Source organism: Calliopsis andreniformis, chromosome 9 (assembly GCF_051401765.1).
Source record: "Calliopsis andreniformis isolate RMS-2024a chromosome 9, iyCalAndr_principal, whole genome shotgun sequence".
Taxonomy (NCBI): domain Eukaryota; kingdom Metazoa; phylum Arthropoda; class Insecta; order Hymenoptera; family Andrenidae; genus Calliopsis; species Calliopsis andreniformis.
The window spans coordinates 16,404,016-16,430,442 of NC_135070.1; the positions used below are offsets into that span (position 1 = coordinate 16,404,016).

A 26,427-nucleotide genomic window follows, 5' to 3' on the forward strand; every position below is an offset into this window, starting at 1 on the left:
ATGTATGACATGTATAAGTAGTTCTTCGTTTAACCCATGAAGGATAAGAAAAATGAATACTATACACAAGGTAAATAAATTAGTATTGAATTTGACAAACAAATTTTTAGTATGCTTTATTCTACAGAATTTTGGCGACACACATTTGTTTTATAGAAGAATGTAACTAGCCACCAGTTTCTCTTATAAACGATCGATATCGTTTGGTTGATGCAACAACCGCGTCTGTATGCATAGTTGAATGCAGTCGAACTAGTTGCATATGAAGACGATAAGACTGTGCAATATGTAAATGCCCATACGATACTATGCCTCCCGAATAAAGAGCAAAAATGAGATAAGAAAGAAGGAATTGTTGTGGATCAAAGGCCATTCGCAATAGTCAAACGTTTTCATCAGTGAATTAATCATAAATTATAATTGATACGCGTAATGAATGAATAGATTACAGTCACCAAATCAGTCTGATGTTACGTAACTCAATCTATCTAACTTTGATCTAAGATTTTACATTACGTTTGGTCTACGTTTCATGAAATCATTTTCTTATGTGCGAAAGAGCAATTACAGAAAATGGCTGACAGACAACAGTGATTATGAGTATTATATTTCTTAGAATAACAGTAGAATAATATACATTATGAATCATATATCCTATGACTTAATTTAACTAATAATATTTAGGACATAATAAAAGAATTGAAGAATGTAATATTATTAAGAATTGAGAATGCTCCTTAATTTAGCTTAATAATGAGTTAAAAATTTAGAAAATCGTATAGAGCTTAATTTACATATTTATTTAAATATCAAACTTGCAATTTTTCTCTAAACATGCGATTAAAAATATTTCTTAGATCATATTCAAGCGTTCGAATGATCTACGTTTAAAACTACTAAATTTTGTCCAATAAAATAGATCATGAATGAAGTAAATATGAAACATAAAAGCTCAGTAAGAACTACAGGTAACTAGAAATTATTTTAAATGATATGGACAAAATCATTTATTGCAAGTAAGAAGTAATTTCTTCAGATGAATTATATAATTATTCAATAAGATAATTTTTATTAGATAATTTTGTTGCCTAGTCTATTACTTTACTATATAATTTTTTTAACATTACAAATACTTTTCCTAAAGAATATACTATCCTGAGTCGCGTTAGTTTAGAAATATATGTGTAATATATATAAATTCTGAAAGATATGCGGTATCAGAATGCAGTTATGCGGTATGATTCTGCAGAACTGTGACTCAAATGCAAGGCTACCAGTCCGGCCATAAAGTTCCTACGAATGCGGCGTCTGCTAGAACACTGACAGTTCTTTGTTATTAGCTTTTTGAAGTACTTTAACCTACGTAATCATATCGCAGAAGATTACTGGAACAAATCATAAAATAAACAATAGTCGATATACGTTATCGATGTTCAGCTGTCGGCAATGTACTCTAGTTATACTGATCAGGCATGTCAGGGACAGCCTATAACCTGCGTATAATATTTTTAACATAACGTCAAAGTGTAATTATTATTTAAAAATTGGAAAAACATATTGAATAAATGATGAGAGATGCGTACCAAAGGCCTGCTACTGTTGCTTATTTGCATAGCAGGAACCAGCATCGTTTTTATTGCTCTCAGCAACCAACGACCCTCCATTCAAACTTTGGTTACAGAGACTCACAAGCAGCTACGTAACTTTCAAGTAAATATACTTATGACAGTTGTCATAATATATAGTATTCAATAATAGTCTACATTTTTTCTTTTTTATTTTCACAGGAAAACTTGAAAGATGTTGAAGAGAAACGTTTGGTGACAGACTCAAAGTATCTTGCGATGCTTGGTCTTGATGGACAAACAAGCACAACACCTTTTAGTTTTAAATCTCAAACTGTGACAGTTGTATCTCTAATAAGGCCAGGAAATGAGCAACACATTTATGGCTTTGTTAAAAATGTCAGTCATTTTTTGCCAAATAATAGTATTGTCGTTTATAGTGTTGGATTAAATGAAGATTCGTTGCAAAATATTAGGGCTGCTTGTAATTCTACAAAGTGTAATGTGATTCATTTTGATGCAAGTCAATTTCCAGCACACGTTGAAGATGATAGACTGCATGTTTATAGACCTTTAGTTATTCAGGTAAGCAACATTCATACATTATACTTATAAAAATGTGTCTATCAACAGTGCAAATTATTATATATCAATATCTCTTTTATATGTTACAGACAGCTTTAAATACATTAGGAAATATATTGTACATGGATTCAAATGTACGTTTAAATTCGTCAGATATTTCGAAATATCTTATACCAAAATCTGGGATTTTGACCTGGCCTACAAGGCATGCCATTAGTTCATTGACACATCCAAAGATGTATGAATATTTTCATGTTTCCGTGGAAAGTTTTTTCTTTCTCCCTTTAATAAGAGCATCACACTTAGTTATTAGGAATATTAAAGAAATTAGAGAGAAAGTAATGTTGCCATGGGTTCAATGCGCGCTAACGAGAGATTGCATTTGCCCTATTGGTATGTATACTGCAAATAATTTTACTCGAATTTTACGTATTAAATTACGAATAATTTCCAATCTCTGTTACAGGAGCTCAATCGGCAGGTTGTCGATTCAATAAGAAACCACAATACCGGTATTCCGGTTGTCACGCGTATGACACTTCTGCACTGAATATCGTACTCGGATTGCATTTCAATTTCGATGACACGCATTACGTGCATCAGGAACGAGAAACATATTTCAATAAGATACAACCTGAGGAAATTACAGAAGAGTATCTTATGATTACGAGACAGAACAATGCAACCGAGTCGAATTTAAGAAACTTCATATCAACTGAACGCTAATTTCTCTACGATCTCAATTAATGTTGAATCAAGAATTAAGTGATATGTCGATCAAGCACAAGTTAATATAAGGATATACAATAAGTTAAAAATAAATAAAAAAATTTAGCAAATAAACTACCTGCGTTTTATGATCTACAAAAAGTCTTATTTCACTTTCCGTAAATTTATGTTTCCGTAAATAAAACTTTTGTTAACCGAGTTATAGTAGAAATTATATTCCTCATTATTTTTCATTTTTCGATTAGAGGCGAATGAAATTAAATATAAGTAAATCGAGCGTGATCTGTTTTCCACGCAAAACTTTGGCAAAAGTGTCGACAGTAAACCGTTCAAGACACTATCGAATCTCAGTCGCGTTAGCATCACTAGGAGTTGCTTAATGGAGGGTGTTCCTCCTGATTGAAGACGGCACCCCTGTCAATTTCAAAATCCAAACGCAGACTCACGCGAGAACTCTCTACATTCATCGATAAATTTCACTTTGATGTATAGTCACAATTCGACGTCATTTACAAAGGGGATTCGTTATTGTTTGTTAAACGAAAAGTGCAACATCACGTGAATCATGGATGAATACACATTTGCGATTACCATCTGGCCTCCTAAAGACTGATTAAGAGATAGCAACTAGCCAACGATATGTGACACGCTCTTAAAATTCGGCATACTTTTGTCTATACGTAATAATCATAGTATAATTACTAGACCAGGGTTAAGGACACTTGACGATGGTTGACAGCGACGTTGACAGCTGGTATGATTGGAGACAAGGGGATGATTTTAATGAGATGCACCGCGGAAGGAACGCCAACGATGTACAGCTGATGGGTTCTGACCGTTATAATCATTTAACGACTGACAGCAATCGAAAGGGAAGTTCCCAAAGCAATGGGCTAATCCGCTACAGTACGACTCCAACTAGCTCCATATCTGGCCCAGAAGTTCGATTTATCAACCCAGCCATCTACGCCGAGACGCTAAACGATGAGGACGAAGAACACGAGGTACAAATTCGCGTGAAGGTCAGTTCCAACGACAGTGGGCAAATCGAGGGTAATTGCGGTGATTTTACGGAAGTGAGCGACGTAATGTCCACGTTGTCCATCAAGAATGATTTGGCCACTTCGTACGTGAATCACGCTGGCGACCAAGTATTGGCACAAGAGACGTATCGTTGTTACTCTTTAAATTCTCCAACTACGCCCACGTCTTTTGAATCTGGCATTGTGCGTTCCAAATCCGTGATTTCATGCAAACCATCCTCTCGAGTTGAAAGACGATGCAAAATCGCTGGTAGAGCAGAAACTAATGACGAGCTTTGCTCTGCCAGGTGAGTTGACCCAATATGCAAAAGTAGTTTCTTCCCTCTGCGAATCCTATAAATTGTATGTCTCATGGTGTAGGTACGCGCTGAATGGGCATCAAGTCGTCCAAATTTCTACAACGTCGTTGTCGAGCATTAACATCTCAGAGACTCGATCGAACGAGAACGAGATGGTGAAGAAACTCACGTATAGTGAGTGGACCCGGAGGAAACTGGAGATGGCCCGACAAAGAAAAGAGGAACAAGATCTAGCGGAGAGGAAAAAGCAAATGGAAGCGCAGAGACAGGCTCGTGAGAAAGAAGAGAGGGAAAAGAGGGAGCGAGAGAATTTTTTGAAATGGACTGAGAGGAAGAAGAAAGAAGAAGAGAGGAAAAAAGCTGAGGTCGAGAAGGAGCTGGAGTTGCAAAAGCAGTTGAAAGACTTCGTAGACAATGCTGCCGTGGCGAAGACTCTGCATCTTCGTCAGTGGGCTCGTAAAAAGAAGGAGGAAGAAAAAGGTAAAAAAAGATCGACTTGAATTCGTTCAAAATTTGATATGTTTGATGCACGTGTAGCTCGTCAGAAGAAAGAGGAGATAAAGAAAAAGCAAGACGATGAGGAGAAGAAAAAGAGATTAGAGGAAAGCATGAAAGCCTATGAGAATTGGCGAAAAATGGCAAAGAATAAACCGAAGCCTGCCACGCAAGGACTATTGCGTTAGTTTCAGTCTAGTTTCTTCTATATTTTAAATGTTTGCAATACTGTACAATGAAAGATGGTTTTGGTATTTGTGTTGACTTATCAGCTCATCAGAAAGCAAAACCAGCATATGTGAACCCTACACCTTGGCAGGGAATCGTCGATGACTCCGAGGACGTCGAGGTGAACCCATCGAATGCGAGAAAAATGCAAAATCAGCCGAAGATTAGCAGTAAGAGACGCTGTACGTCCTATCAGTGAATGTCAACAATCGGGACTCGAGGAACTTGTGATTTTTGTAGAACACTCACGCGATTTGGTCCTTTGCAAAACGAAGGATACGATTAAACACTACTTTGGCTTACAGACTCGTGTACCGAGGCTGTCTTAGAAAGTCTAAATGTTCTTGCGTGTGTTGCGTCACGCGATTCGAATGATTTTCACGTTCCGACGTAGTCGATATCCTGATATATGTATAATTTTATTTCATAGCAGATATTCTTTGATACGCTTTACAACCTTCGTTTCTTTTTCTTACACTCGTCCCTGTAATCAATGAGTACAAACGTATCTGAAGGTAATCGTGAGTAGCGTTTTTCGTCCATTATTTAGATGAATTAAGGAAACAATAGCAAGGAGAATATGGAGATTCTCGCCTCGATACTCGAAGGTTTGTAGATAGTAAAAAAAAGAGGAACTGGCGTGAAGGTGATTAAAAGGAAACGTATAAGCAAAAACCAAGTACTGTTATTATTTGTACTACTGACACTGTACTGTGTATTATATAATTTAGATTCATTGCGGAATCATCGTTCTTTCGCGTCTGATCAGAGGGGGTACTTTCTACTTTGACCATTGTGTCAGACATACTTTGAAAAAAAGATGTCGAACTACTGACGAAACAGCAGTACTAATACATAGAATAAAGTGGCACATTATGATTTTTTTTCGTTTCTATCAAACACATGTCACTCGCTATACTCTTTCTCAATGTATGTCACATTTATGAACAGTTGTTGGTTCACGAATTAACGTCGTCCAATGGATCTACTTTATCAGAGTTTCTTCCTCTTCCTGAAGTCTCTCGATGTCCGATTTGTTCATGAAGTAGTATGAAGGTTGTCGTGATTTCTGAAAGAACCATTATTGTTACACATCTCTCCTACCTCCAAGGCAACGCAAACTACTTACCAAATCTTTGATGATGCGCTTTGCACCTGCTTTGATGAGGATATTGCTCAGGTCCTCAACCGATGGTAGACCCATTGCGTAATGTAAAGCAGTTCTTTCCAGCTGAAATAGAATATTAGAAATCATTAATAATTTTGTCTGATGATTACCTAAATTATTAATACCCACGTTGTCACCAATGCGCAAAGTTTCTGGATATGTTTTTGCAATGTACTCGACTAGTTCTCCATTCTCACGAAGGACAGCAATGTGAAGGGCGCATCTGCTCATTGGATTCTTCCCCATCGCTAATAATTTTCCTCCCCCGTTGTTCTTGTTTAATAGTTCTTTCACTCTCTTTATGTTACCTGTTCGAATTTCGTGGTGCACTTCCTCTCGTTGTGTCTAGGAGAAAGTATCTTCTTTAATATTTTGCTAATAAAATAACGCGTGAATTTTCTCAAACAATGCATTCGTTGTTTTACCACATAATTAGGAATAGACTGTAAAAATTGCACGGTTGCTTCGCGTCCTCGTTCCGCAGCGATGTCCACAATGTTCACACCTTCGTCTTCCACGTCCAAGATGTGATCATATCCCTCTAATAATAATTCTACTAACTTCTCAGTTTCTCCTGTGTTAAGAAATATAAATTTAGTACAGTAAAACATTATCTGAAAATTTATTTTTAAAAGTTTCGAGATTTTCAACGTCTGCATTAATTGACTTTATTTCTTACCCCTAGCTGCCAGATAGGCCACATAACGATCGATTTCCTCGACATTTTCCTTAATGTTCGCCAACTCGGCAACATCTCTGGCTGTCCTGTACAGTTCATCCCTGAAACCAATATTAATTTGGCTTTCTTGAAGTAAATGGAGTAGACCATCCTTTGAGTAAGAACGAATCGCTGCGAAATGGATTATGCTTTGTCCGTGTTCGTCCTGAAAAACTCTTTCTTTTTAAATGTGCTTTTATCGAGGAAATAATATAGTGATCAAGAATCTACGTACTCTGTTAGGGTTGCTAAAAGCCGATTCGGGCACATCGGAACCTGGACTTTGTGGATATCCAGCATCCTCTTCCGGATTTTCGTTCTCAACATTTTCTGTGCTTTCCTCCTCACGATCAGGGATAATTAACACGTCCGGTTCCTGTTGTATTTTCAAATTATAGTCTAGTGTATATCACATACAAATAAAAATCCGTAGTATTAGTCACCTGTTGCTGTGCATTACTATTTTTACTATTATTGGCAAAATTATACAAATAGGTCGCCAGGTAAGTAACAGGGTCCTTTGGTCGAGCGTTGGCTACTTCTGCCAAACCTTTGATCAGTGGATCACCGAGAGCTATTAAAATAGTTTGTCAAATTATATAACATTGTAATTACAAGATCCAAATCGATCTCACGGTGAATAAACTTACACGATGCTAAGTAGCGACCCTCCTCTTCTTGAAATATCGGTATCTCGATTTGCTTCTCCTCTGAAAAGAGAATTACGTTTATATTTTTATTCCAGTTGCTACTTTACATTCAGATATTTTAATATTCGAATTTTGAATCGAAGTACGACAAAATTGCAAAATTTCATATCCAACTGTGCATTATGAAAGCGTAGTGCATTGTTCCACTCTGAAAATCGTGTAGACACACACCCACACGTACATATATCACATCATAGGCAACAGATGCAATGACCAATTAATTTGCACAATATAAAATTCACCACACGTAAGCACACATAGACGTAATTGCGAAAATGTCATCGTAACAGTGAGTCTTCAAGGAAGTGCGTCAAATGCTTGATACTTTCGGTTTCATTCGTACAATAATTTACATATAATAGCTACTCATAAAAATATACCGTTCATTGTAAATCGAATACATCAAGTTGGAAAGACATGTGCTACGTCATTTCTGTTTCTGTGAACATCGAATTCGTGCGTGACACATAAGGAAAGCTTGCTTTCTATTAAACGGCTACCTCCCCGATAACTCCAATCAGATCGTTATGGTAAGTGACCCCTCGAATCCGATACATAGACACATATTACGTAAGTAAGCATGGTGTCGTGCGACAACATGTCAAAGCATCGTAACAATTGTTCGTGGACCAATAATGTTCGTTTACTAACCTAATGAACAGTCCAGTGTCCCTCCGAGTAGCTAATCCAATTAATTGAGCAACGAAATTTTGCCTGAATAATTTGCCGTAATTCGGTGCACGAGAAATAGAATAACGTTCACACACATCTTTCCAACGAATTCTATCCTGCCCCCCTATCGACATACAATTTTACCCTATTGGGATTAATTGACAATCGAATTGGCTCAATAATTATCACAGAAGGTTTCCACGTATAAGCGTATTTTTCTAATATTAAAATACGAAACGGAGGAAAAGAAGTAGAATCGATATAAATCGGGAGTAAAAATCTTTGTTAGTGCGATGAAAGACAGATTAATAAACGCGGCAGTCTTTCGTTTCAATGAACTGTTCGGTTGCCCTCGATTAAATCTGAAACCGTTTCGCACTCGTACGTTTCCGAAATAGTCCCGCGATTAAATTGGCAATTTTCATCGAACTGTTTATCGACAGCTCTTTCTCCAGCGTTAGAATATTTAAAACAGCCCTGGAGAAGTCCTGAAGTGTCTGCAGCTCGGTGATGCTCAAGGACTGCTGGTTACCGAGTCTAACCGTATCCTGCCGAGGTGTTTCACGTATGCTCAGTCCACGAACGACGCACAGGTGCTTCAAGTTCTCGAACTCCTTCGACAACTCGGGAAACCGAATTATCACGCTGAATCTAAGGGTGTTACCAATAGCGTATGGTCGCGAGCTAAGGAAGCCCAGCTTCTTGTCCCGTTTGAACTTCAGCTTCTCATCGAACAGTACCATAATTTTTGCTAGCCTCACATAAGCACGACCGATCAGTCCTGATCTGCTATCGCTGGTTCGACAAAGTACCCTCAGGTGATCCTGAACGTTCACCCACGCAGCAAGGTCTCCAGCAGAAGCAACGTAGACTCCTCGACCATATGGCCAGTGTCTGCCATGGAAACGTTTGTCGTCGTGCACATCAAAATCCGTGATTGGCAAGAGCAACCCTGCAGCTGCCAATTGAGCTCTGATAGGACTAGGCTGATCTAGGATCTCGCTGAGAGTGAAGTACGTTCCTGGCTCGTCTTCACTGCTACCCTCAGCCATCACCCCCGAGATGTCTGGACTCATCAGTCCAGTAGTGATCTCCCGTTCCACTTCCTCCAACTGGTTCACCGTCAAAGTCAATGGAAGCGTATAGTTCTCGAGGTTCCTAGAGCACTCTATCACGGCAGTTTGGACATACTTCGATGGAGGATCAAGATCGTAGGCTTCAATTGCAGAGATGGTCACTTCGTCGATGGTGTCTGGAGTTTCTTCCATATCGTCATCGTCGCCATAGAAGAATCTTGGTGGAGGATGATCTGGCAGATCGCCGCTGACAGTCACGCAATGAATGTCTCTGATCAGAGGGTCGAAGAACTCCCCGAAGACGATGTAACTTTCGTAATCTGGCGCCACTACGGAGAAGCCATCGTCCTCGTCTGCGATGCTGACGTACGAATAAGCGCTGCTCGCCTTGCTATTGCCATTCGAGTTACCGTATTTCTTTAAAGCAGGCCAGATCACATCAAAGAGATTGTGGTCCATGCGAGTCACACGGTGCTTGATACGATCGAATATGGGCCGTTTCAGGCAACGGCTGATCAGTGTACCGGAGTTCCCAGCTGACTTCGGGGTCACGGAGTGTCTTGTGCCAGCAAGCAACCGGAAACACCTCTCCAAGGTGGCTAGGGTCTCTGGCTCGGTTATGTCTCGACGAGCGGAGTACGTGTCGCCTCCAGGAACTGCCTCGAGCATTGGGACCAGCGAAAGGACGTCCAGGAGGATAACGAAGAGTGGAACGTGGAGAGTCGCGGGTACAATAATTAGGAAATTGGTCAGAAACGTTAGTAGTGATGGGATCTAGATGATTTGAGGTGTTCTGGCGCGATGGAGAAGCTTTATGAGTGAGGGCTTCGAATCTTTGAAATGATTCATTATTGTGAAGAAAGTATTAAAAAAAAATATATTAAATTTTTTAGCATTTTTGTAGAGAATTAGTGTTGAAATTGATTAGTAGTTTAAGTTGTTTATGCAGGTTTATTTTGTGATTGTGTGAAGATACTGGATGATAATATAAGTGAAACATGTGAACAAGCAACGTGACATTGGTACTCTGAATGAAGACGGCAGTAGTTTGAAGAGTAAATTTGGAATCATGATTCAGAAAAACAAAAATGTGAAGTCTTTGATTGTGCTTCGGACGATCATTGTACATTTTTGTTTAATGTGATTAGTGCTACTGTCCAGTGCATCGCATGAATGAAATACCTTTGTCTGTTAACATTTCGTCAGCGAGATTTTCGCTAGCCCCGAAATCACGAAGCAGCGTTTTGTGTGAGAATTCGCTTTGGTCTTGCTTGTAATGGTCCGCCTTATGCCCAAACTACGCGACAAAATCATTACGCAACAGATATATTTAACATTGTGACAATGAAAATTGAAAAGTGTTTTAGCGTTTCGGTATTTTTTATATTTTATAATTTCGTTTGATTATCGCTTTAAAGAGTTCACTCACATTGTCCTGAACTAGAGAATTGGCACCCAAATGAAGTAGAAGATTGTAATAGTGACCGTTGTCAGCGAGAGTCGCGGCATAGTGCAGGGGTGTTCGACCATCCAGATCGATGGCATGTGCGGTTTCTGGAAACCTGCCCGCCAGATATCTAACAAGAACATGAAAAATTAATAGAATAACTGGCAGCAATCGATAAAGCTTAATTGCTTGTTGCCAAGGTAACGATTTCTTTTCGTACTTTCAATGACTCTGGCTCCGTGAGACTTAAATGTTAATACGTTGCTGAAGAAAAAATATTGGGAGATTAGCATTAAAAAGAAAAAAAAAATATAATAAATTTTGAAGCTTTTTTAAAAGTGGATACTTACAAAAAGGGAAATAATCTCTCTTCTTAATTTAGAGAAGGTATAAATCACTTTAGCGTACCTAATAATAACAGTATTGCCAAAAATAACTGCAACATGCAGGGGTGTTGCACCGTGGGGCGATGAACCATCCCTTGCAACTGCGAATTTACGACGATCCAAAGCACTTTGCAGATCTCTCAGGTTTCCCTCTCGCGCCGCCATGTGCACCGCATGGATTTTTCCCTGAAAAGAATATATGCATCATTATATTAAATTACACGTGCCATTATCTAATTACATGCTAAGCATGTGACCATTCTGAAAGGGGAAAATTCAAAGCTTTTTTATACGAAGAAATAACTTCGTTGTTCATAAATAAAAATATTAACACATACAGTAGCTGATAAATATCCTCGTTTTATATCTAATAAATAGATCACCAATGACTCATGACGGTACAGAACCAGTTAATCGGTAACTCAGAAAAAAGCAGTAATTTGCAAGTAATAAACACGCAAGGCAGCTAATGAAGAGCGAACAAGGTGAAGAAAAACTATTTTTTGTAAAAGTATTGCGCATAATACCATATAAGAAGGGACACGATCGATGAACGCCTGGAGTTCAGGATTCCCCGAATGTCGGCCAACCAGTCTCCTGCCTTCCCCGTTCAGGACCAAAGCGGCCAATTGCTCCATGTTGCCGTTCTCCAGCAGCTTCTCGATTTCCGGGTCCGCCGTCATGCTGCCTTCGTTCAACTCTGCCTCCGGAAGTTCCTCGTGTTCACCGACGATCACCTGCTAATCATGCCTAGGTGCAAAACCATGCGCAGGGACGGCAGGTGCCGATCGATACAGGAAACATTAATCGTATGTGGCAATCTAAACACGCGGATCGATCGGTAGCTGTCTTCACTTCGCGTCAGCATTGCGTGTCGATGCGTGAGTTTTTTTCCTTTATTTTTTATGCTATTTACAGAGTGGGATGTTCGATAACAGGTGTCAGAAATTTTAAGGAGCAATTCTACTTGCTAAAATAAGACGAAAATGAAGATAGACAAAATTGCGTTTGGGGCTTTATTTCTGAGTTATTAATTGTTGAGGAGTTGCTTAGAATACGTATGAAGTGTGTCCGACTCGGGGCACGACTTATTCTACTGGCTTCGCTGTGCCTGATCTGACTAGTGCACGCTGGCAGTAGAATGAGTCCTACGTCACACAGACCACACTCTAGTTTTAGGTATTCTTGCAATAGTTAATCCTCTTCAAGTTTTTGACACCTGTTGTCGAGGACTCTGTTTTTAAGTAACGAACGAAAATGTGGATTATCGAAATAAATTTTGCAAAAATAGGCGAAGAAGCGAGAAACAATCTGTTGCCAGCAAATAAAGTTTGTAAAGAATGAAGAAACGAAAGCAGATATCGTCGCAATTGTTTGAGAATTCTTCTCAAAGCGAACGTGGGACTGATTTACATAGAAGTTACAGAACAGGAGTCCTTTGTACAGTTATTTATTTATTGGTATATATTTGTGCGTGACAAAGAGTATACTATATACTTATAATATTTCGATATCAATCGTTTCTTAATTTCGATACACACTTAATCATCGTAGGTGTATAGTTAACATTTACAGCTAACTGACTATAACATAGTTCATGAGGTCACGAACGAGAATGTCGGAGCCTAAAATCTATGCCTATGTGCTACTTATTTTATTATTTTAGGTCTCACTGCTTACGAATCTCGCGTTTGTGTCTGTGTGTTAGCTGATTAAGTACCTGAAACTGGATTCGTTTAAAAGTTATGATAACTGTACCTGATCTTCGTCGTTTCCTGGATCATCGACCCCAGAATCACCTGTGCTCGGCTCGTTTCTTTCTTCATGCTCTTCCTTGTCTTTTTTCTCCGTTTCTTCCTGCTCGTTGTCCTCAGTTTTCACGGAATCCTGGACATCCGTCGACTCCTTGGTCTCATCTGTTTCATGTTCAGCTTCCGGCTCTGCCGTTTCCTGTTCCTCTTCATTCTCATGGCTAGAGTGTTCCTCTGCCTCCATCGGCGCACCCGTCACTACATCATCGTCCGACGATCTTTCCTCTGAATCTTCCACTTTCGTTTCTTCATGCTCCTCCTTTTTTATATTTTCTTCGTCCTTTGAATCTTCCGCGTGTTCTGCGTCCTCTGGGACTTCTTTGCTCTCTGCATTCTCTTCGTGCTCTGCATTTTCTATTTTCTCGTTGTTTTCTACATTTTCTGCGCCTTCTGTATCTTCATGTTGGTTCTTCTGTTCACTAACTTCGTCATGTTTTATCTATGTTATTCGTTAAATTAATGAGTACTATTGCTAATTTTCATAGAACCAGAAAATAAATATTTTTGCTAGTAAAAGTTTCTTACTAAAAAGTTGAATGTCGTTTTATTACAGGTTTCACTTACCTGCTCCATAGACCTACTAAAGCTCTTTGACGCCGATTCAGCACTGCCGAAGGCACTGTCTATGTCTGCGCTGCTTGCTTTCTTCATGCCTCTTGACAATAATTCCTCTGTTTCTAGAATCCTCCAGTCCCAGTGTTTAGGATACGATGTCCCAGATACTCGTGGTGCTTCTGGTATCACAGTCAAGAGCGATTGGTCTATGTCTGAAGGTCGATTCTTGTAAAAGGCTGCTGCTTTTTGCCTCTGATGGAAAACGAATTACATTATTTTTTATTATTGGTCCCTAACATTGAGATACTCACATTATCCAACTTGCTTTCGTCAGCTCCATGTTCTGTTAACAAATTATACAACTCTCCACCATCTTTCACTGCAGCTGCATAATGCAGCGGCGTTTTTCCGTCGTTGTCCTGTGCCTCTACAACTGATGAGTGTCTTCCAAGGATTTCTCGAGCGATTTCTATGAATCCTAGACCAGCAGCCTATCATATGTGCAAGATTATGCCATTGAAAAAAAATTTTGATACAGATAATATTTAAAATTAGAAAAAGGGATGTTCTTTTACAACTTACCTTATGAAGTACGTTCAAACCATTGTTATCTTTACTGCAGAGGACAATGGGCGATGTAGAGTCAAGCTTCTTCTTAAGTTCTTCCAAATCGTTGTTTACTGTAGCTGCATGAATATCCTTTACGGTACCCTGCAATAAAAATATAGGAATTCATTTTTTTCTGGGGAAAGAGTTTCTAAAACAGACAATATTTTTACCATTATGAAAGGAACAGCCTCTAAAAATTTTTTCACGCGTGGGTTGTTGCTCGTTTCCATGCGCAACTTGTTCCCATGTCCTTCCCATAAAACCTGTTGCAATTTCCTTAGGTCTCGGTTGTGAATCCATATTCTTATGTTGGAAGGTTTGAAGTCCAACACTGAAAAAGAATTATAAAAGCATGTAATATCCTCCAAGGATATTAGTTTTTTTCAATATTTCCATTCATCTCTTTTTTTTTTAATTAATCTTTGATCAGTAAGCCTATAAAAGGAATTCCATGATTTTGAACAATTTCAGTAAGGAAAGTGCATAAATATAATTTATAACTTGTCCTTGTTTTTTGTTTCGATTATGTTATCAAGGTTCGAAAAATACCTAATGAAATCATAAGTGAGGTCAAATACTTTGATGAGTCATCTGGATCTGAATTAATCAGAAGCTTGTATGATTTGCCCTTTTATAATGTAGGAATCGTAATGACCTTCTTTTCTTAAAGGTATGACTGGTGCGTTAAAAATTCATGAACAAGAAGATTCGTAACTGTCCATCGCATGTTGAAGCACGTAATAAATATTTTAGATATTCGAGGGTATCCTTTTACTGGTAACTATCGATTCTATGCTCAACACTGTTGTACTGATAGACAGAATAAAAAAAATACATCTTGTGAAATTTTTTACAGCACTTATGAAGCGTGGCTTTTAATACAGAGATTAAAAATTGCAAGACTAAACTAAACAAATAAATAAACACTGGACAGGGAATAATATCGCATTATCAATAAGTCATTAATATTTGTGTAACCTAAACGAAACCTCAAGAAGGTCATTAAACGTAGTATCTTGTTGTGTACACATACTTACTACAATTACTAATCAGCAATCATACTGAGCCATATAGTGTTATCATTCATGGTTACGTTCGATTAGCACATGGAACGCATTAATAGATCAGAATATTATATGTATATCTGTGCTATCTTAAAGATTTGTATCGACTATAAGGTAAATTGGAAAGATTTCTTAATCAGCTTTAAACAGGTTCTATATACGCTTTGCTTCTCGAAGGCAACCTTTTTTGCATCACGCACTGCTTATGTAGCTTTAATGTTACTTTGATGAAGATTGCGTGTTCCATGGTGGATTAATAAATTTTTGAGAAGTCGAGTGCACGGACCCTATCACTTCCTCGACACGCTTCGAGCCACCGTTTGCGTACTCCGTTGCTTTCTTGGTAAATAGATCAATCAATGTAGCAAGCAGAAATGTCGGTGTACATTGCACACACTGTACACTGAGTTCGTATTCCACGTAGAATAATGGTTGCTTATAGAAGTATATTGTAATTTCGTAGTTCGCCAATTGGACGCAGTTTCAATGTCAACTTTAATGAACTGACGACGAGTCGACGTTTAGACGATGTTCAGTCAAAACTACTACATATCACCTTCGCTAAAGTATTTAGAAGAATACTCATTCCTCTTACAGAAAACTTCGATCTCATCGTGTGAATAATAATTGGCGAATACTAAAACGATATAACTTCGCAATTCATTCTCATTAAATTGAACTTAATTGTTACATAATCGTTCACCAATCATCGATTTATTACGAAATTCCATGGAACTATTATTCGCATTTTCTTCGAACAACAAGCTATTCAACTGTAAAGGGCAAACAGTGAAATGCAGATTTTCAGAAAATTGACTCAGCAGTCACGACTGTGCATTTACCAGTGAGCAAAAATTTTCAATCTTCGTTTCAAAATTGTGCTATTTGGATATTGTATTGCTAAGAATTAATTGTATGAAAGAAATTGACAATAATAATTTTATATTCTTATAGCATGAGTTTATCTTCCGGGTATCACAGTTTTCAAGCCCTTTCTAAATAATTCGTTACTCGATCGACCAGAACATGTCATCCTATCGATCGACTACGGTTTTCCTTGCCTTACAAATTTAAGTTCTATCGACTCTCCCTGGTCATTACGAGTGGATTCCGTAGGGTATAAGTCAAGGAATCTATATCCGTCGAAGGTGGAAGATAAACGAAATGCAACCTTCCTCAAGGCTGTTAGGACTTCACTTATCAGATTGCTTTTAACTACTTCATTTATCTAATTAAAAACTGCTAAAAAAATGCATTATTTTAGCTTTCATTCACCACATTAACTTTATTGTTCTTTTACTTTCGTTTAGCTCTCAGAATATTGGATAAACGCATTCTATTAATAGTAGGATCATGACATGCTTAGATTTCTGTTTCTAAGATTATAATATATGAAGATAAGGAGAAGTTTTGTGAAAAATATCATCCTAGACGTGTAGTGCAACTTTAATTAGGCACTTCAGGGGAACTAGTTCAAACTTTGTTTGGAAGCGGTGCTATACATATTTGATTAAAGTCGGTATCAAGATAGAATTCACTATGAATAAACGAGAAGTTACTCACATTCCTTGCCGCTGTTCATCTTCCTGCGAGACATGTTCTCCACTTCCGGTAACTCGATTTCCGAACTGTGTTCCAAGTAGTAAGCCGCCGGATTGCCCCTTTTGTCGCAGATACTAGCGTCGCAGTCACCTTCTATGAGAACATCCCAGATTGTCTCAGGATCCTTGCAAGCAGCACAATAATGTAACGCTGTTCTACCTTCCTAAAAATCAACAGTGCAATTCTCACTCTCTGACTTCTAATTATTCACGAAATTCAAGACATTCGCCTCTGAATTTTCACTGTAGAAATATTGTGTATAACAGGCTATTTGACAGAAATCTATCGTATCACCAGGTGGTTTTTAGAGGAAGAGAAGAAAGGGTTGTGAGTTAAGGGATGAATATCCTGGGAAGCACAGCGGTGTGAATACGAAGTCGACAACAGTTAAACGACGAATGTGTGGGGCTCGAATTGAGATCGGGGATGGAAAAGGGGCGAAGAGGTTCCGTTTACCGTATCCGAGGCACTGCGTGCGCGCCTGGACACGAAGTTAGATGACTGCAGGGAAGAACAGGTGGTTTACACTTTGTTATTAGCCGCGTCACGCGATGCGGAAAAGACGATCGTCGTTACGAAAAATGGCTTTTCGATTATTCAGGAGTTGGATATCTCGCAAGAAGCGCAAACGCCCTTGTCACGACACGAGCATGGCGCTACTATGATCTTGGGAACGGGGGTGGAGTGAACCCCTCTTACCAATAGATAGTGATAGAGCAAGTAGAGGCCAAGATCAAGATTGTAGTAAAGATTCAAAGAATGGATAAAAGCGAAGGAAACTGAGTTTCTTAGGAAGTTCGTATCATTTACTTATAAGCATAATAGTTATGAGAAAAAGTTTCGAGTTTGCGTGACTTTATCTGGGTCGTGAATCTTCCTAGGTGTGTCAAGACTTTTTTCAGTAGAATTCAAACATGAGTTACCCTATCTTTCTGGTTCACCGTGGTAGGATAATTTCGCAGAAACCACTCGACGATGTCCTGTTGATCGTAGTAGACCGCTTTGTGGAGCAAAGGTGTGCCAGCTGGATCCTTCGCGAAGGCCAATTTCTTTTTTGGTTCCTCCTGTATCAGTCTTTGCGTCTCCGCTAAGGAACCACGGGAAACTGCGTCGTGCACATTAGAGATTTTTGTCTGAAAGAAAATACAAGGGTTGCTGTCAGACGGAACTCAGAAGCCTCTTCTGTGTGTATTTAATGTAGTATCATGTACGAACCAAATAATTTGGGAGTCCTTTTAGGAAGACTCGAGTTCTAAGATCTGGTGAGTGTTCACCTAACAGCCGTGCTCCGCGTCCTTCCAAAACGACATGCTCTAGTTTCTCAAGTTCCCCGCGTAGCAGCCAGGATTTCAGAGTTGTCGGGTTCATCTGCGCCTATGAGAAAAAGTCGACAGAAATTACTTGTAAAAGAATTAATTCTCGTTTATGAAGGGAACAGATGTAACGACTGTCATCCCAGAATTTTATGTCTCAATTCACTGACATTTTCTAGGATGTAGAGGTGAATCACGATTCTCGAAACGACCGCTATTGATTTTCCATCAAGTCTGTAGGATCGAAACCACGTGTGTACACAATTTCTCGTTTCATGTTGATATCGATGCGCAGATTACTTAAAGCTACACTCCAAAATTGTTCTACCGATAGTATCTCGATAAGAATTTAGCTACATATTTAATTGAAGAGAATGGTTCACTGTGTTACTTATTAATTGGCTGACATCTGACTCAATCTTAAAAGAAGAAATAAAGAAGTTGCACAAGCTAATTGCCTCAGGGTCGACCATTTAATCAAATGTATTGCAGGAATAGGAAATATCCTTCTTTAAAGAAAGAGTAAGAAGTCTGTGATTGAATTCTCATTTCAGTTCTCTAATGGTTAAATTAACAACTCGACATTCTCAGAAAACTGAATGTAAATATATTGCAAAGGAAAGTCGGGGACTTCCCCTCCTTCAAACTGAAGCTTGTTAACATCTAAATTTGGACACAGTGATTTCATTGCGTCAATTGGTGATTTAATATCAATTTGTTATCATTATTATGGAAACTTGTTTATCTACGCTTCACGTGGACACTGATTCATTTCTTTTCAGTAGGATAAAATTATTTAAAAAAAGATAACTGTGGTGATATAAGCAACGTGAATTCAAAAATCAAATGCTACCTAAATTATTATATTCTTCAAGTAATAATCTCATGTAGGAATTTTATATTTCTATTTTTTAATAGATGCCAAAATGCAGATAGAAATCCTCTAAAATAGAATAAACTGGTATTGCTCGTTTAGTGAAACTAAGAATAGGTAACAGACCGACGTGATTTCACATCGACATCAATTTCCTCTTGCGAGAGCGGTGAATCCCCCTGGTTTCTGGGTCGCGTGTGAAACGAAACGTAACAAGAACAACGTCATGGGCATGTGCGACATTATCCTTGGTGAATCGTGCAATTGTTTTACTCGTTTTTGTAGACAGAAATTGAGGCGAACTAATCGAAAATTTTGTTTAATTGCAATGATGCGACAAGTACAATTTTTCTCATTTTTCAAATTACAAGTTATTAAGCTATTTCACAAAAGTCTTGTCACAGCTAACACATTACTTTTTAATATAATACATTCTTCAAGATAAAGATCAAGTTGAAGGTGTAACGTGTGTACAGATTATGCTAACAGTAACTATAGTAATTCCCAAGCAACGGTGCATAAAAAATCACAGACAAAGCAGAGTGCATCGTGTAGTTTCACGGCGATCTTATCTAGTTGATTGTCTCTTGCAATTGTTTTCAAAAAACCGATATTACCTGATCGTCTTCAAATCACGAGATTGTTATCATAGCAGAGTCATAGTTCCATGGTATTGTGCAATAGAAAAATGCATTGCTATAACGTGTGGAATGAAGAATGTCGGTGAGCGACACGAGAAAGCGTCGCGCGTCGAATGAAGTCGATGTGAAGCGTCGCGACGCCACCTGTGAACTCGTTTCCAGAGGTTTTGCCGGGTCATCGAGATTGGACACTCGGTCCCAATAGGAAAAAATGTGGAAGCAAATGTACAACGAAGTTTTTCCTTATTATTCACGCCGATAAACATGATCGATCGTGAGTCGACCTTACGTGTAACTCCGATGTTTTCTCATAACGATTATTAAACTATTAAAATTGAAATATCCAAGTTCAATAGTCCTCCTTGTAATGCAAGAGACAGGTGTTGCGGTATACAAATTTTGGAACCCAATCTGCATACGACACTCGAGATTATATCGTACCATGTGATCTTTTAAAGACATTCGAACGATATGCATTCAGTATCTACACGAATACTAAGCAACTCATTCATATTTCAAAAATAATTCGGATCGTGCGCAAGAGATCACGTTGACCAAGAAAAACAGGAAATCCTTGGCTCCCCGTCACTTCAATTGAAAACCTTGTGTGAGACCAACGGCACAAGCCAGCTATCGGTGAATCCCATTTGAATCAGGCTATTTCCAAATACTGAGAGATTGTAAATTAAATGGTAATTATAATAAGAAGTGTTATGGAAATGGTTGCATAAGAAAGTTGGCTGATAAGGACGCATTGTAAAACCATGTGCGATAACTCAAGGAACTAGCTCAAACAGGAAAGGTTTGCCAATTACATAGAACCTTTTTACGACCAATATTTTTTATGTAGAACGTGTTGCGATGACTAATGGTTTTGCAGTTGTGCTTAGTCAGAGTAACAGGGAAATTGATAGGATTTGTGTAGTAACACAATAGTATGTGCAAGTCCAAAATGTACCGAGGTGATATTATCTAAGAAAATAGCGGAAAGAGTAGTCTGCTTTTTGACAAACCATTTGTGCATCCTTTGATATACCGTCTTGCCCAAAAAACACTATAATTATCGATTCGTCAATTGGTGATTCGCGTGTGCGTCACGTCGCAAAAATCGATGAACATGATTAGGACAGATTTTCGCGATGATACACGTACGAAAGGTACGGTGCCTTCCGGTCGACTGACGATGCGTAGTTTTCCATGTGTCCCGGTTAAACACTATCTCTATAATTCAAGAAGAGTATAGTATGGTAGTTGCTATGTATGTACCTCTTAGGGTCACTGTGAAAAAAGTTAATACAACTCTTTAATCAATTTAAGCAATCCTTTTAGTAGTTCCTTTATTTGCTACGAAATATTTACACATACTAGATATGGATTGTGGATCTTGAACTGCGAATGTATCAGGGGTGCTACGTTAAAGTTAATTTAATTACCTTAATTTGCTAGAGTTAAAAAATGAAATAAATTCAAATGAAGAAATGTATTTATTTTTGACAATTATTAATATTGCGTTGCTCTGCTTGAAATATTCATCATAATACGACCGTAATCAGTAGTTACTTCGATTTTTGAAAGATTGACAAATTCCAATGCCTGACATGCTGAGATCAGCAACTGCGATGTGCCTTGCACATGACAATGACAGCGACAGTTAAGGTAACAAAGACATTTTACCATCGATCTGGTAGTAGCGCTAGGTTTTAGTTTGCGACTTGAAAGATGGAGACCAAGGTGTTAATCGTATTATGTATATTTGTTGGTTCGATCGTTTTTGCTAGTGGTAATTTGATAATTTTTTGCTAATGGTAACCAAACAATACTTCTCGCATTTCTAATTTTTTTAACATATTATCTATGCTGTCAATTAACTTTAGAAAGAAGTCTCAACAGAACAGACCTCAACTGCAGTGGTCGTGCTCATTACAACGTGACTATGACTGCATATTATCCTGACTATAATAGCGATAGTGAGTCTGATTACTTGGATGCAAGACTGAAGAAATTGAGATCGTTGCAGGTTCGTTTTGAAATCTCTTAATAGTGTAGCAATTTTCTTCGATTGTTCTGAGATTTTACACTTTAGTCTATATCAAGCTTCACCACTTCTAATTATCTACTTTTTCAAGTGTGAGATTAGTGTTTTATTGAAAAGTAATATCATACATCTGAATGGTAGGATTTTCTTGATGGTCGAGACGCATATGTCACCGTCTCCATGGATTTGGACTCAGGAATACCTTATGGAACGAAGTTATGCATACCCGAGCTGAATGCAAAATTCAGACGTCAAATTCCACTCCAGGTAATCATGACTATCGCTACTATTATCACAGTCCCACAGATTTCTGAATGACTTATCTCGATAATCGTGTTCCTTAGGCCAGAGACAAAAGTCACTACTATGGCGTTACATCGAGATCGCCTGACTTTTCACACGTGGATATTTGCGTAAGATCTGAGGAAGATAGTTACGATAATTCTGTGAATGGTATTGTGACGCTTTACGTGTAATTATGTATAGTAGCTAGAATGAAATTAATAACGCAAATATTTGGGGGTTTTTCATACAGAGGATGTGTTATATTAATAATATATTATATTTTTTTCATTATAATTAATTCCCGATGTAATTCGCAATTATCAAGTGTTATTTTGAAAACATAGAAACATTATGGAACACCCTGTATATTATGTTCGCTTCTCGTTCGAATTCGAACACTACACAGTGTAGAAATATTGAATAAATGTTATTGATTCATGTTTCCCCTTCCTCCTATAGCTTCTCGTTTATGGGTATCCTAGGATATAGTAGTATTCACATGTATAGCACTTTTAAGTGTAGTTATACGTTCGATGACCAGTTAGGCCAAGTCTGAATGAGTCTATAGAGGCTGTCACCCGGACATATAGTGCTTGCAGTTTGTCGATGCCCGAGTAACGTGTAATTATCATCTATTTTTCCAATCGTAACTCCATATGATATCAAACTCTTGACTGCTTTTATGGCAGCTGGACTCAGATTCCGATCTAAAAATATTTTTAATGTCAATACTCATTCACTTATTTTTTTGAAAAATTTTCAATTTTCGCAATATGTTTCGAACTTACCAACAAAGTTACCTATTATACAAATTCCAATACTCTTGGAATTATAAGCTACTGAATGTGCACCGTGCTTGCCCCACCCTCTTCCTTCGTATACGTTGCCGTCTTCTCCAATTAAGAAATTGTAACCTATGTCTTCCCAACCCTTCTCGTTCATGTGGTAGTTCTGTGAATCATGATTGAATAATACGAAAATAATTTGATTTGAGCTGCTTATTTTATTTTGTACTTATTCAATTAGTCACCTGGAAATTTCTCACTTTGGCTTGACAAATCGCTCGAGTCGTACAACCATTAGATGCTGAATGATGAATAATTATGTACGGAGGAGGGTCTACTGCGAGATTTCTTAAAGAAGATTTTGGGGGTTTGGCACCCCATTCCTCTCTCGATATTATGTTTGGACGAACTGAAGAAAATCGAAAGATCTAAATATTATCGCATAATCTCTTAAAATCACTGTGATCTAATATTATCTTAGAGAAATGAAAAAAATTGAAGTAGTAAGTTCTCTTCCTATTTCTATCTCTTATTCTTACATTTAGCAGAGAATAACAAATGTTAAATTAATTCTCCTGCATATCAAATCATTAGCTTGTTTTAAAAATTATTTATTCATCACTCATGTTAAGAAGACTAATTTGACATTCACAGTCGAAGACAAAATTTTTTGCAATTTTTATTTTCATTTGACAACACAAGATAGATGATACATCTTGTAATACGCCATTTCAATATATCAACTCGCGTAATTACTACACAGATCAGATTTTGCACGTAATTCACTACTGTAGCAAATTATCTTCATTAGATATGAGTAGTGTCATCGCACTAGTATGGCGTAACGATAATTATCAGGCTTTCATATTGAACAGCACGTTGGTTCTAAGAACACGTCAGCTTAGACACTGAATCGATTAAATCGAGAATCCTATGTAAATTACTGTTTGATTGAAAATTACTCTAAACCGATGTGAAAAATGAATATGTATTATGTTATGCGACTAATAGAAAGTGAGTTAAGCAACTGTGGAAGACGAAACTGTGTCACTTGGACATTGTGTTGGAACGAATAAAACACAGATAATTTGCAATCAGTGCTAAAAGTTGCACATTCAGAATTAATTACCAGGTGTCTCGTGTACAGCACTAAATACCACTTGACAAATCACGATTAACAGAAGCACAATTGATTTGTCCATTTTCGCTTTTCCAGAGATACTGACATTGGAACTTGAGAGTTGGCGAAATTAAGCGGAATCTTAGAGATGTGGGTTGTGAGTTGATCTTTGGTCACGGGAGTGTATCAAAGAGGGGAGCATCGTGCGTATAGTGTGTATGTAAGTATAAGATACATTTGTATAACTTTTTAGCTGGGCTTCCCCATCCGACGACTATCATTATTAAACTCTGTTTAAAATCGGTAATTCGGAGTAATAAACTGGTACTACCTATATTTTACTTTTTACAAGAAAAGACTATTTCTAAATATATGTACATAGTTTCAGAAATTCTTACTACAAAATATAAATATAATGTCAAGTATTATTCAGTACTTCTCTGTAAAATGCATGTCATTTACAAAGTAAAGAGTGGATTTGAAAAAATGTCTAGGAAAACAGGTTTTTAATGAAATAACAATGACTTCACAACAATCGATTTTAATTGATTTATATTACATACATATCTACAAGTACCTAGATGAATGAACAATTATCAATGCCTCGCGTGGTTGTTTACTTTAGTACGTACTTACACATAATATAAATATGATAAGCTGATTTTATAGGAACATTAAATACTACTATTGCTCGTAATGATTCTTATTCACTATCATTATATTTAGTAGATCATAATACGTAGGTATCATTCGGTTAATAAACAAACACAATTTGTTTGACGACACAGGAGTTGGTACATCGATGCGAGAACTTATCGTCTGACAGATTCTCCTTAAATAATGTATTCTAGGAAAATAACACATAATACCAGCATAAGAAAATTATCTATTTGTCATTAATTCAACAATGTCATGTATGACGCAAATATTGTGGTAGATTTTAGGGTATAGTTAAATATTACTCCAAAAATGTTTCTTCTAAATATTCTCAAACAATATTTCCGCAGGTGCTATAGAACGAAAGATCTTATCTTAAGGAAGAATACTCTTTTGTGCATCAATTGCCTTAAGGTAGATTTAAAACAGTTTTTATCAAACTTGCAGCGCGTTTCTTTGCTAATACTCATCGAATTACATTTACAAGAGTGTTTGTTTCTGTGCTAGTAGTTGTCACGGCAGCTATTGGTATAGGATTACTTGTCCATCGAGGATGCGTTACCACATATTTGTAAAATTCGTCTCCAGGGCACAAAGTGTTTTTCGCTTGTCGATGTCCTAGCACATGGTAACTTTCACTAATCTTTCCCAGAGATACTCCATAATCGATGAGAGCATTTAGAGCTTTCAGAGCAGCCTTGTTTGGAAGAAAATCTGCACAGAATGGCACACGTGTCAATCCCACAATAATTTATTTGTATTGAGATTTCAAGAAGACGCGATTTATAGCATATCTGAGATTCCTTGCAACGATCAAACTTTAAATGTCCATCTCGTGTTTATACGAATCTTATCTTTTATATCAGATTATCGTGATATCTTATTTGAAAAATTATCTCCTACAAAATAAATTACTGCTAGTCATAAACAGCCGTGGTCTTATTCAAGTACGACAGCTTTAGTTACAGTACTTAAAAATTGTGTACAACACGTTTCACACATTTATAAATACATGACTATATTATATTAGCGTAATACTAGGTACTGGAATTGTTAAAATATAAAGCACTTACCACTGAAGTCACCGATAACGCATATCCCAATGCTTTGACTGTTGTACCCGGGTGCATGTGCTCCAACATAGTCCCAGCCTCGGCCCTCGTAGACGTTCCCATCCTCGCCGATGACGAAGCTGTAGCCGATGTCAAACCAACCGTGATCGTCCATATGGTAGTTTTGATAGGACCTGACGATAGCAGAGCAGGTTTTCTGGTCATGGCAGTATTTAGGGATGCCTCCATGATGGATCACAACGTAAGGTGTCGGTGTGACTGGCAGTGGTACTCGCTGCACAGGTGATCTGGCTCCCCATTCTTCTCTGCTGACAATATTTGGCACACCTAGACAGAGAACATTGTAATCTTATACATGTGATCATTATCAATGACTAAGATACTGAAGACATCCTGCAGGAAGAAAATGAATTCAATGACCGAAAGGGATGGAATTATTTAGAACTGGAGCAGAGATACACATGTTACTCATAATAAGTTGTACTCCCAAATAACGTTTTTAAGACGTCTCTGTGCTATATGGAATTGCTATGATTCCTTTGGTTGAAATTTGTATAGTGGTTATAAAAAATTTCGGTGCAAATACATGGATTGTCGGAATAAAGAACTGGATCAAAAAGCTTTCCTACCAGTATCATTTTTAAAACTGTCCCAAGTGAGTGGATACGAAAGGACCGTGCTGTCGAGCAATAGAGTTAAGATCAAAACGTTCACTAACAAAACGGAGGATCCCATGGTCGCCTAGCACCGTGATGGCTGATGTGAAAAGTAGAACTGAACGGTAATCATGAGACGGCGTCAGCTTATAAACGAAAAATTGAACATGGCCGGGAAGTCCCTCAGAGACGCACATTGGGTCTTTTAACCCTCTCCCCTCTTCAA

At 37.8% G+C, this 26,427-nt stretch overlaps 6 protein-coding genes across 6 annotated transcripts; 3 read left to right on the forward strand and 3 right to left on the reverse strand.

The window, feature by feature from the left end:
• The first annotated feature begins 1,207 nt into the window (after positions 1-1,207).
• LOC143183069 (uncharacterized) lies at positions 1,208-3,033 on the forward strand. Its single transcript, XM_076384465.1, has 4 exons — positions 1,208-1,710; positions 1,788-2,150; positions 2,240-2,543; positions 2,617-3,033. The coding sequence occupies exons 1-4, from the start codon at positions 1,576-1,578 to the stop codon at positions 2,874-2,876; spliced, it is 1,062 nt and encodes a 353-aa protein (XP_076240580.1). The 5' UTR covers positions 1,208-1,575; the 3' UTR covers positions 2,877-3,033.
• A 574-nt stretch (positions 3,034-3,607) lies between these two features.
• On the forward strand, positions 3,608-5,522 carry LOC143183606 (uncharacterized). The gene is made up of 4 exons (XM_076385231.1): positions 3,608-4,209; positions 4,283-4,701; positions 4,759-4,899; positions 4,989-5,522. Exons 1-4 carry the CDS (start codon positions 3,608-3,610, stop codon positions 5,141-5,143), a joined length of 1,317 nt encoding a protein of 438 aa, XP_076241346.1. The 3' UTR covers positions 5,144-5,522.
• A 154-nt stretch (positions 5,523-5,676) lies between these two features.
• On the reverse strand, positions 5,677-18,363 carry LOC143183169 (uncharacterized). The gene is made up of 22 exons (XM_076384634.1): positions 18,246-18,363; positions 17,978-18,136; positions 17,686-17,895; positions 16,724-16,925; positions 14,267-14,427; positions 14,070-14,198; positions 13,799-13,978; positions 13,497-13,739; positions 12,880-13,371; positions 11,649-11,861; positions 11,144-11,307; positions 10,718-10,865; positions 10,471-10,585; positions 9,841-9,944; positions 7,481-7,535; positions 7,274-7,404; positions 7,066-7,206; positions 6,792-6,996; positions 6,538-6,686; positions 6,242-6,457; positions 6,074-6,175; positions 5,677-6,013 (listed from the first exon to the last, which is right to left on the reverse strand). The coding sequence occupies exons 2-22, from the start codon at positions 18,128-18,130 to the stop codon at positions 5,930-5,932; spliced, it is 3,597 nt and encodes a 1,198-aa protein (XP_076240749.1). The 5' UTR covers positions 18,131-18,136; positions 18,246-18,363; the 3' UTR covers positions 5,677-5,929.
• A 2,946-nt stretch (positions 18,364-21,309) lies between these two features.
• LOC143183448 (uncharacterized) lies at positions 21,310-22,101 on the forward strand. The gene is made up of 4 exons (XM_076384974.1): positions 21,310-21,370; positions 21,465-21,607; positions 21,767-21,892; positions 21,970-22,101. The coding sequence occupies exons 1-4, from the start codon at positions 21,310-21,312 to the stop codon at positions 22,099-22,101; spliced, it is 462 nt and encodes a 153-aa protein (XP_076241089.1).
• On the reverse strand, positions 21,525-23,955 carry Pgrp-s2 (peptidoglycan recognition protein S2). Its single transcript, XM_076384210.1, has 4 exons — positions 23,825-23,955; positions 22,941-23,104; positions 22,699-22,861; positions 21,525-22,617 (listed from the first exon to the last, which is right to left on the reverse strand). Exons 1-4 carry the CDS (start codon positions 23,895-23,897, stop codon positions 22,433-22,435), a joined length of 585 nt encoding a protein of 194 aa, XP_076240325.1. The 5' UTR covers positions 23,898-23,955; the 3' UTR covers positions 21,525-22,432.
• A 940-nt stretch (positions 23,956-24,895) lies between these two features.
• LOC143182891 (peptidoglycan-recognition protein SC2) lies at positions 24,896-26,286 on the reverse strand. Its single transcript, XM_076384209.1, has 3 exons — positions 26,175-26,286; positions 25,546-25,872; positions 24,896-25,186 (listed from the first exon to the last, which is right to left on the reverse strand). Exons 1-3 carry the CDS (start codon positions 26,278-26,280, stop codon positions 24,939-24,941), a joined length of 681 nt encoding a protein of 226 aa, XP_076240324.1. The 5' UTR covers positions 26,281-26,286; the 3' UTR covers positions 24,896-24,938.
• Positions 26,287-26,427: the final 141 nt, after the last annotated feature.

What these genes read in the sequence shown, in the direction of transcription:
- LOC143183069 (XM_076384465.1), top strand. Translation starts at nt 1,576, where the DNA reads ATGCGTACCAAAGGCCTGCTACTGTTGCTTATTTGCATAGCAGGAACC. An exon ending in AGCAGCTACGTAACTTTCAA is followed by an intron (nt 1,711 to 1,787) that starts GTAAATATACTT and finishes TTATTTTCACAG; the next exon opens with GAAAACTTGAAAGATGTTGA. An exon ending in AGATTGCATTTGCCCTATTG is followed by an intron (nt 2,544 to 2,616) that starts GTATGTATACTG and finishes TCTCTGTTACAG; the next exon opens with GAGCTCAATCGGCAGGTTGT.
- LOC143183606 (XM_076385231.1), top strand. Translation starts at nt 3,608, where the DNA reads ATGGTTGACAGCGACGTTGACAGCTGGTATGATTGGAGACAAGGGGAT. An exon ending in AAAGAAGGAGGAAGAAAAAG is followed by an intron (nt 4,702 to 4,758) that starts GTAAAAAAAGAT and finishes ATGCACGTGTAG; the next exon opens with CTCGTCAGAAGAAAGAGGAG. An exon ending in TGCCACGCAAGGACTATTGC is followed by an intron (nt 4,900 to 4,988) that starts GTTAGTTTCAGT and finishes TTGACTTATCAG; the next exon opens with CTCATCAGAAAGCAAAACCA.
- LOC143183169 (XM_076384634.1), bottom strand. Translation starts at nt 18,130, where the DNA reads ATGAACCCGACAACTCTGAAATCCTGGCTGCTACGCGGGGAACTTGAG. An exon ending in ACGAAAGCAAGTTGGATAAT is followed by an intron (nt 13,740 to 13,798) that starts GTGAGTATCTCA and finishes GTTTTCCATCAG; the next exon opens with AGGCAAAAAGCAGCAGCCTT. An exon ending in ATTCTCTAGTTCAGGACAAT is followed by an intron (nt 10,586 to 10,717) that starts GTGAGTGAACTC and finishes TTTGTCGCGTAG; the next exon opens with TTTGGGCATAAGGCGGACCA.
- LOC143183448 (XM_076384974.1), top strand. Translation starts at nt 21,310, where the DNA reads ATGGAGACCAAGGTGTTAATCGTATTATGTATATTTGTTGGTTCGATC. An exon ending in TTCGATCGTTTTTGCTAGTG is followed by an intron (nt 21,371 to 21,464) that starts GTAATTTGATAA and finishes AATTAACTTTAG; the next exon opens with AAAGAAGTCTCAACAGAACA. An exon ending in AGAAATTGAGATCGTTGCAG is followed by an intron (nt 21,608 to 21,766) that starts GTTCGTTTTGAA and finishes TCTGAATGGTAG; the next exon opens with GATTTTCTTGATGGTCGAGA.
- Pgrp-s2 (XM_076384210.1), bottom strand. Translation starts at nt 23,897, where the DNA reads ATGGACAAATCAATTGTGCTTCTGTTAATCGTGATTTGTCAAGTGGTA. An exon ending in TGCTGTACACGAGACACCTG is followed by an intron (nt 23,105 to 23,824) that starts GTAATTAATTCT and finishes GATTTTCTTCAG; the next exon opens with TTCGTCCAAACATAATATCG. An exon ending in TATAATAGGTAACTTTGTTG is followed by an intron (nt 22,618 to 22,698) that starts GTAAGTTCGAAA and finishes AAATATTTTTAG; the next exon opens with ATCGGAATCTGAGTCCAGCT.
- LOC143182891 (XM_076384209.1), bottom strand. Translation starts at nt 26,280, where the DNA reads ATGGGATCCTCCGTTTTGTTAGTGAACGTTTTGATCTTAACTCTATTG. An exon ending in CAGTTTTAAAAATGATACTG is followed by an intron (nt 25,873 to 26,174) that starts GTAGGAAAGCTT and finishes TTCTCTGTCTAG; the next exon opens with GTGTGCCAAATATTGTCAGC. An exon ending in CGTTATCGGTGACTTCAGTG is followed by an intron (nt 25,187 to 25,545) that starts GTAAGTGCTTTA and finishes CATTCTGTGCAG; the next exon opens with ATTTTCTTCCAAACAAGGCT.